Genomic DNA, 8,059 nt, shown 5'->3' on the forward strand with positions numbered 1-8,059 from the left:
AGCAAAGAAGAATATTATAATCTCAACAATGAGCAAACTTTTGACATTTCATATCTATTAACAATTGCAAAGAACTTTCTTTTCTCCGCTACAACAAAGTGCAAATAGAAACAACGCAAAATATTAGATCATCTTAACAATTATTGCCGTTACACTACCCCCTCCCAACCCCTTATCAAAAAAAAAAAAAAAGAAAAGAAAAGAAAAGAAAAAGGAGATAGTAAACTGGACAACAAGAAAAGAGTTTAGCTGCACTATTCAAGTGATTTTCCCCCTCTGACCTGCACATTGAGCTCTCAATATTTTCGCAGCATACTTCTGATACGGATGAAACACCATGTTTTCAGCAATGTTTTCCGTCTTCTCCATCCATCAAAGTACCTGCCAATCACCTTCTTATAACTAGGTCTCTGCTTAACCAACATCCAGTAATCTGCTGTGTTTGGACGACTGTTTATGTACTCGTCTTCCAAGTTCAAGAGTTCTAATCTAGCCAGAACAGGAATGAGCACTACATCAGCTAGACTGAACTCTTCCCCTGCTAGATATGATGTTTCACCAAGTTTAACTTCTACCTCATCAAGAAGCCTTACTAGATGATCCTCGCTTCGTCTCAAAACGTCAGCATTCTTCAACTTGTCGTCAGTATCATATGCCTCTCTTAACTTGCAGTGGTATGCACTTGCTAAGTCAGGAGACTCAGCCATTCGGGCAATTATTACACGTCTCAGGAATTTCGAAACATATAACCGATACTTTTCAGGGACATGGAAAAGGGTAAAGTACATTGAGTCCCATTCTTGTATTTTATGCATCCATTCAACTACTTCTCTGCTGCTGAGGTTCAGATTGTTTCCACCAGAAGACACTTTTTCTGCAATTCTTTCGATATACCTGTGCGTGGTGAAACAGTTTAATACTCTTCCACTACAAATCTCAGAAAAAGAATCGGAAAATAAGAAAATACAAACTAAATACAAGTCCTTTTTAACTGTTCATGCTTACACTTGTATTGCTAGGAGAAAAGTGTAGCAAGGTGAAGAGAAGACTTACTGAATGATCTCAACTGTATCATATATGATGTGAGAACCATTCTGGAACACAGGAATTTTTGCACTTGGATTCATACTGAAGAAAAACGCGTCCATGTTCTTGCCCGTTAAAGGGTTCACATGATGCGACGTGTAATCAATGCCTTTCTCTTCCAAAGTAAGTCTCACCTTCTGGCTGTCCAAGGACAAAGGATGATGATATAGCTGCATGGTCTCGTAAACATAGAACGCCAATAGTGTTACACCTGCACCTGATTACAACAAAATCATCTGTTAAACAACCTCAATGTCTTAACTTTCTGTAAAACTGAAGGACAATGATAACAATCTCCTACAATAAGTTAGTAATTCTGGCTTCAAGGTGCTCATCTACTATAAAATAAGCCAAGTTAATTCAATAGGCAGATTCAACCAGAGTTACACAGATAACATATTATTGAGATAACACTGTATTTAAAACTTCATTTTGTACATACTTCCGAGTAGTTTAGTTAGTTGATTTACAGTAGCTTAGCTGTCAAGTAGTTAGCCGTCAGTTGGAAGTGGTCTTGTATCCACGTGTATATATACATCCCATTGGGATATCAGAAATACAACAATTCATTCTCTCATCTTTGAGATCCATCAATGGAGTCTCTAACCGAGAGGTGAAATTGGTTGTCCAAATGCATAAATTGACACATATCTTCTTACTCATGTTGCCTAATTCTAAAATTTCCTACGAATACGCTTACTTGTTTATTTGATCTGACAAGGCATTCTGCAATTAAATCACAGCAAAATAGGATCACTTATGCAATTGTCTAAACTTCATAAGTTATTGTCACATTCTCAGTCTACAACTTTAAGATCGCTCACTGATGCCACAAAGATGGATACACTAAGCTATTATAATTAAAAATCACTATTTTAATTTCTTTTCTCCTTATGAAAAGAGGAAGGGAAGGAGGAAAGGGACAGTGAGAATGAACCCACAACTATTGTGTAATAAAAAAGTTCAAATCAGTATCACTAAACAATAAGCTTGAATAAAAATCAGAATTCAATTATCAGAACCCACAATTTCCAGAAACTAATAGAGGAATCACAAAATAAACCCAGAAATTAGTAAATTTAACCAATTAAAAAGAAATTTTAAAGTAGCAAAAAGAGGACATACCAAAGAAACCTTATGGAATCCAGTCAGTCGAATTGGGGTCACAAAGAAAAAGAGGACAAACTCTATGAAGAACGCTTAAAAGGGGTTTATGCCTTTCTGTGGAGAGAGAGTGTGGAAGAATTTGACAACTAAGAAAAGCAGTTTTTGGAGTTACTTTTTTTCTTCGTTTTTTATGTTCTTGTTTATTCAATTAGTACTTAATCTATTCCTTATTAAATTTAGCTAAAAAATTTAATTTTACCTCTCACGAGAAGCTTTTATAACCACACAAATATTCTGGATCCTTTTTGACTTGTTTAGAATCACAAATTCAAAAAAATCTTTATTTTTTCTTAAACTTCGTGCAATCAACGAGTTCACGTAAAATTAAAATGGAGAAAGTAATTTTTTCAAGTATGGTGCTATTAGTTTCAGTGAAAAAGGTGTGAAGAGAGAGATTAAAATAGATACTATCAAAAGTTCTAGCTTTAAATATGCAATCCTTTACCCAAAATTAAAAAAATATATATACTTCATCTGTTCCAATTTAGATAAGGTAATTTGGCTCGGCAAAGAATTTAAGAAAAAATAAAAAGACTTTTGAAATTTGTGGAGTTAAAAGTTTAATGGGTAAAACCTTGGTGAGGCCATGAAATTTGTGTGGTTATAAAAGCTTCTCATTAAGGATAAAATAAGTAAAAGGAAGAGTTTAAAATTAAATTATTTTTAATTATAAAAAAATATCATTCTTTTTAGAACGGACTAATAAAAAAATGTATCATTTAAATTGAAGGTACCGTCAATAAGTCTTGTGCCAGCCGACCTCTCTCACTTTTTAAATATTTGTTGTATAAAAATAGAGACTTGTATGGGGTGTGATATGTGAGGAAACTACTACTTGTAGGATTTGGCAAATTTTGTTTTGATGAAACTTAACCCAAAGAGTTCAGATCTACGTAAGTATAACTAATTTCTATGGAGTCAAACAAGAAATTTGCTAGACTTTAGCAAGCCGCTTTGAGCGCTCCTATTTGAAATATATTTAGTAAATTATTTAAAGTCACTATCATTTTTAATTCTTTTTACTCTTCACCGAGAGATCACCGCTTTGCTTATTAGGTGATTCGAAACTGCAACCTCAGCATCTTTCTCTTTTTAATTTAAATTTACAGTCTAAATTAGAATTACATTTAAAAATTCTCTCTCGTTTTGACAGCAGTGAGAAAGTGTGCCCCTTTTTATTTAATGAATCAAGTGTGGACAAAAATACTATTCAAATTAAATCACCAGCTCTTAATTATTCGCTCAACAACACCTTACACTTATAGAGGTCGATTCGGAATTTCAACTTGATGGGTTAAATTGTTATGATTTTATCATTGAATTCATTGCACTTTTAAAATTATGATTTTAAAATATAAAAAAGAATAACAAAAAAAATTAGTGTATCCCACAAATAGAGGGTCTGGGAGGGTATTATGTATGCAACCTTACCCTACCTTATGCAGGTAGAAAGGATGTTTCTTGTAAACCCTTAGCTCTAAGCAAGCATGCAAATCACAACAATATATAAAGAGAAAAAATACAGTAGTGTAAAAGTCAGAAAAACATTAACAACAGTTGGAAAGTAGAGCAGCCAAAATACAGTTGACACTAGGTAGTAATAAAATTTTAAGCGTATGGAAAATACTAAAATACGCAACGACTAGTGAAAGAAAAAGGGGAATGTGCACTGCCTACTAGCCTTCTACCCTAATTCTCACCCTCCACGTACGCCTATCACGTGTCATGTCCTAGGTGAGCTGAAGATGCGCCATGTCAAGTCTAATCACCTCACCCCAACACTTTTTCGGCCTACCGCTGCCTTTTCTCAGACTTGCCATCGTCAATCTCTCACACCTCCTCATTGGAGCGTCCGGACACCTCCTCATCACATGCCCGGACCATTTCAACCTCGCTTCCCGCATCTTGTCATCGACGGATGCTACGTCTACCTTTTCTCGAATATCTCCATTCTTAATCACGTCTCTCATATTATGCCCACACATTCATCTCAGCATCCTCATCTCTGAAACCTTCATCTTTTGGACATGAGATTTCTTGACTGGCCAACACTCCGCTCCATAAGATATAGTTGGTCTAACCACCACCTTGTAAAACTTACCTTTAAGTCTTGCTGGCACGTTCTTATCACACATAACACCGAATAAAAGCCTCAATTTTATCCACACCGCTCCAATACGATGCGTAACATCATCGTCAATCTCCCTATTGCCTTGGATTACTGACCCAAAGTGCTTGAAGTTGCATCTCTTAGGGATGACTTATGAATCTAGCCTCACTTCTATGTACGTTTCCTAGGTGGTATTGCTAAACTTGCACTCCAAATACTTTGTCTTAGTCCTGCTCAACTTGAAACCTTTAGACTCCAGGGTCTGTCTCCAAACCTCCAGCCTAGTATTGACCCCGACTCGTGTCTCGTCAATCAGTACTATATCATCTGCAAATAGCATACACCACGATACCTCCCCTTGGATGTGGCGCATCAATACAAGGCAAATAAAAATAGACTAAGAGATGAACCCTGGTGTAACCCCATTATGATAGAAAAGTGTTCCGAGTCACCTCTTACTGTCCTAACCCGGGTTTTGGTTCTATCATACATATCCTTAATCGCCCTAATGTAACCTATAGATACACGTTTTGCTTCCAAATATTTCTAAAAAACCTCTTTAGGGACTTTGTCGTATGCGTTTTCTAGGTCAATAAACACCATACAAATTCTTCTTCCTCTCCCTATACCGCTCCACCAATTTCTTCACCAGATGAATAGTTTCCGTCATCGATCCTCCCCCGGCATGAATCCGAATTTGTTCTCGAAAATGAACACACTCCTCCTCACTCGGGTCTCCACCATCCTCTCCCAAACCTTCATAATATGATTTAGCAACTTGATGCCTATATAGTTGTTATAACTTTGAATATCACCATTGTTCTTGTATAACGGGACCATTGTACTCCACCTTCATTATTCGGGTATCATCGCCGTGCTAAAATGACATTAAACAACCTGGTCAACCACTCCAAACCTGCCCTACCCGCACTTTTTTAAAATTTCACCAGAATCTCGCCTAGCCTGGTCGCTTTTCTCTTGCCCATCTTGCGCATAGCCTCCTACACCTCCTTGACCTTATCACGTCGACTCTCAGAGTGCTCCAAATCACCTAGCAAAATAGTCCTATCTCCCTCTTCATTCAAGAGTTTATGGAAGTATGTCTGCCATCTTCTTCTAATATGTGCCTCCTCCAATAGCATTTTATCTTCCTCGTCTTTGATGCACTTCACTTGGTCTAAGTCACAAGCCTTCTTCTCTCTCGCCTTAGCTAGACTGTGCAGCTTCTTATCCCTGTCCTTGTCCCCGAATTCTTTATACAAGCATTCGAACGCTGCTGTCTTAGCCGTTGTAACCGCTAACTTTGCCTCCTTCTTCGCGGTCTTGTACCTCTCCTGATTCGCGCTCCTCTTTTACTCATCTTTACTCTCCCTTACCTTCAAATATGCCGCTTTCTTCGTCTCCACTTTCCTCTGCACGTCCTCCTTCCACCACTAGTCCTCTTTATACCCGTCACGATAATCCTTCGATACCTCTATCACCTCTCTAGATACTTCCTTAATGCAGTCTGCAGTCCTAGACCATATACTACTCGCAGTCCGATGATTTAAAACATAATACTTATTAAAATTTTAGCAATTTTACAAACATATCAAAACATCGTAAAAATTATTGGGTTCAATTAAACCCTTAACTTGGTAGCTATATTTGCCCCTGCGCACATAGCCAACGAAGGAATGTATGAAGCTGATAAAGGTTAAATGAAGACTCCATAGACATGTATAGCAAAAATAGAAAGAATTTTAGCCTATAAAATTCTAATCTACAATCAACTCTCTTCTATTTTGAATCTCACTTTCCTTGTTGATTGACAAATTGCAAAAAATCATCTATTTCAGTAGCCATAGCATTTGCAGTGCCACTGTTCCTTGTCGCAAATTCACCCTCTTTTTTTGTTTTTGATTCCACACGAGTCACATTATCTTTTTAATTCTTGTTTATAAAATTCGATCGGATTAGTATGACTTTGTGCTAGACTTATTTTACTTATATTATTTAATTATTTATAAATTTTATAGGATTGCCATGACTTTGTGCTAGACTCATTTTGCCTATATTATTCAATTGTTCATATATTCTACCGAATTTGCATGACTTTGTGCTTGTTAAATTATTCACAAAATCCTTATGAATTGATATGACTTTTGTGCTATATCCATTGTATATATATAGTTTAATTGTTTGTAAATTTTATCGGATTAGTATGGCTTTGTGCTTGTTCAATCATTCACAAAATTTACCAAATTAGCATAATTTTGTGTTATATTCATTCTATCTATATTATTTAATTGTTCAAAAATCTTAGTAGATTAGTTTGAATTTGTACTTATTTAATGGTTCACACCAGATTGACATGATTTGTGCTATATTTATTCTGTTTATCTTGTTAAATTAATCACAAATCTTATCGGATTGGCAAAATTTTGTGTTTGTTCAATTGTTCTTAATATACTGCCGAATTGACATAATTTTGTGCTTTATTCATTCTACCAGCGGAGAAGGATTATAACTACCCTTTATTATCTAAAATAAGATATATTTATCTTCCGTTTTAATTTTTTTATTAAAAGTACTCCAACCCTTGTACTTCGGGGTATAAATTTCCCCTAAGGTGTTAAATCCTCATTCAAAACTTTAAAAAGCTATATGGCACGACCTAATTACACGTAAAAGACCATCCCACTTTCTATTTAATCAACCCGACCCAACATATTTACCTGCCCCACCCGACCCCCCTCACATGTTCCTGTCCCACCTGAATCCCCACTCGAAGGAATCACAACAACAACAACAACAACGACCCAGTATAATCCCACAATTGGGGTCTGGGAGGGTAATATGTACGCAGACCTTACCCCTACCCCGAAGGGTAGAGAGGCTGTTTCCAGGAGACCCTCGACTCAAAAAGCAATAGGAGATGATATATTAGTACCATAAAAATGCGTATTAAAAATAACAACAATATATAAGAGATATGAAATATGAAATACAGAATACGAAATACGAAATACGAAATAGATGGCTGGTATAATACAACTAGAAGGTAAAGCCCTGCGTCAATAGACGATCAATGACATTCCTAGTCTAACTCCTAACTGGATAGTCTCACTCTATTGTGCTGTAGAAATATTCACACTCTCCCCTAACCTACAACCTTAATGTTCGACACTCGAAGGAATCACCTGACCTTCAATTTATCAACAATGTTGGTCTCAAAATCTAACCACCAATTTTCTTTTTCAAGTTCAATAAGTGATTCTCACTCAATTTTCTATCTTCAAAACACCAGAGATCTTAAATCTCAAAACTCAATTGTCATACCAAATTTCAAAGGTTGCAATGATGGTGGTTTCAGTTTCTAATTTTTCTCTCCTTTAAATACAAACTCACAGCAACAATTACTTCGCAAAAGAGAGTTGTGAGTTTCAACCCAAAAATTGAAGGCTGTACTCTTTTTCCTCAATAAGTTCTTCGTCTTTGCTTCAAAATTTTCGGTCCAAACTCAACCAAAATCGTAACCACAACTTCTCAATATTAATCCCAACAAACCCCAGCCACCAGTTTTGCTCAAACTTTATCAAATCACAATATTCATTTTATGTTTGCAAGCTTTCTTATAAATCATTTAATAGTGATTTTTTATTTTTTCAAATCTTTGAATACCAGTGTTGTTCTTCTCGGTTTAAGCTCCAATAC

At 36.0% G+C, this 8,059-nt stretch overlaps 1 protein-coding gene across 1 annotated transcript; it reads right to left on the minus strand.

The window, feature by feature from the left end:
* Positions 1–182: 182 nt before the first annotated feature.
* Positions 183–2,350, minus strand: LOC107806408 (glutathione S-transferase TCHQD-like). The gene is made up of 3 exons (XM_016630559.2): positions 2,212–2,350; positions 1,054–1,303; positions 183–894 (listed from the first exon to the last, which is right to left on the minus strand). The coding sequence occupies exons 2-3, from the start codon at positions 1,260–1,262 to the stop codon at positions 297–299; spliced, it is 807 nt and encodes a 268-aa protein (XP_016486045.1). The 5' UTR covers positions 1,263–1,303; positions 2,212–2,350; the 3' UTR covers positions 183–296.
* Positions 2,351–8,059: the final 5,709 nt, after the last annotated feature.

This window comes from Nicotiana tabacum, chromosome 16 (genome assembly GCF_000715075.1).
Source record: "Nicotiana tabacum cultivar K326 chromosome 16, ASM71507v2, whole genome shotgun sequence".
In the NCBI taxonomy this organism is placed as follows: domain Eukaryota; kingdom Viridiplantae; phylum Streptophyta; class Magnoliopsida; order Solanales; family Solanaceae; genus Nicotiana; species Nicotiana tabacum.

What these genes read in the sequence shown, in the direction of transcription:
- LOC107806408 (XM_016630559.2), bottom strand. Translation starts at nt 1,262, where the DNA reads ATGCAGCTATATCATCATCCTTTGTCCTTGGACAGCCAGAAGGTGAGA. An exon ending in GATACAGTTGAGATCATTCA is followed by an intron (nt 895 to 1,053) that starts GTAAGTCTTCTC and finishes CACCACGCACAG; the next exon opens with GTATATCGAAAGAATTGCAG.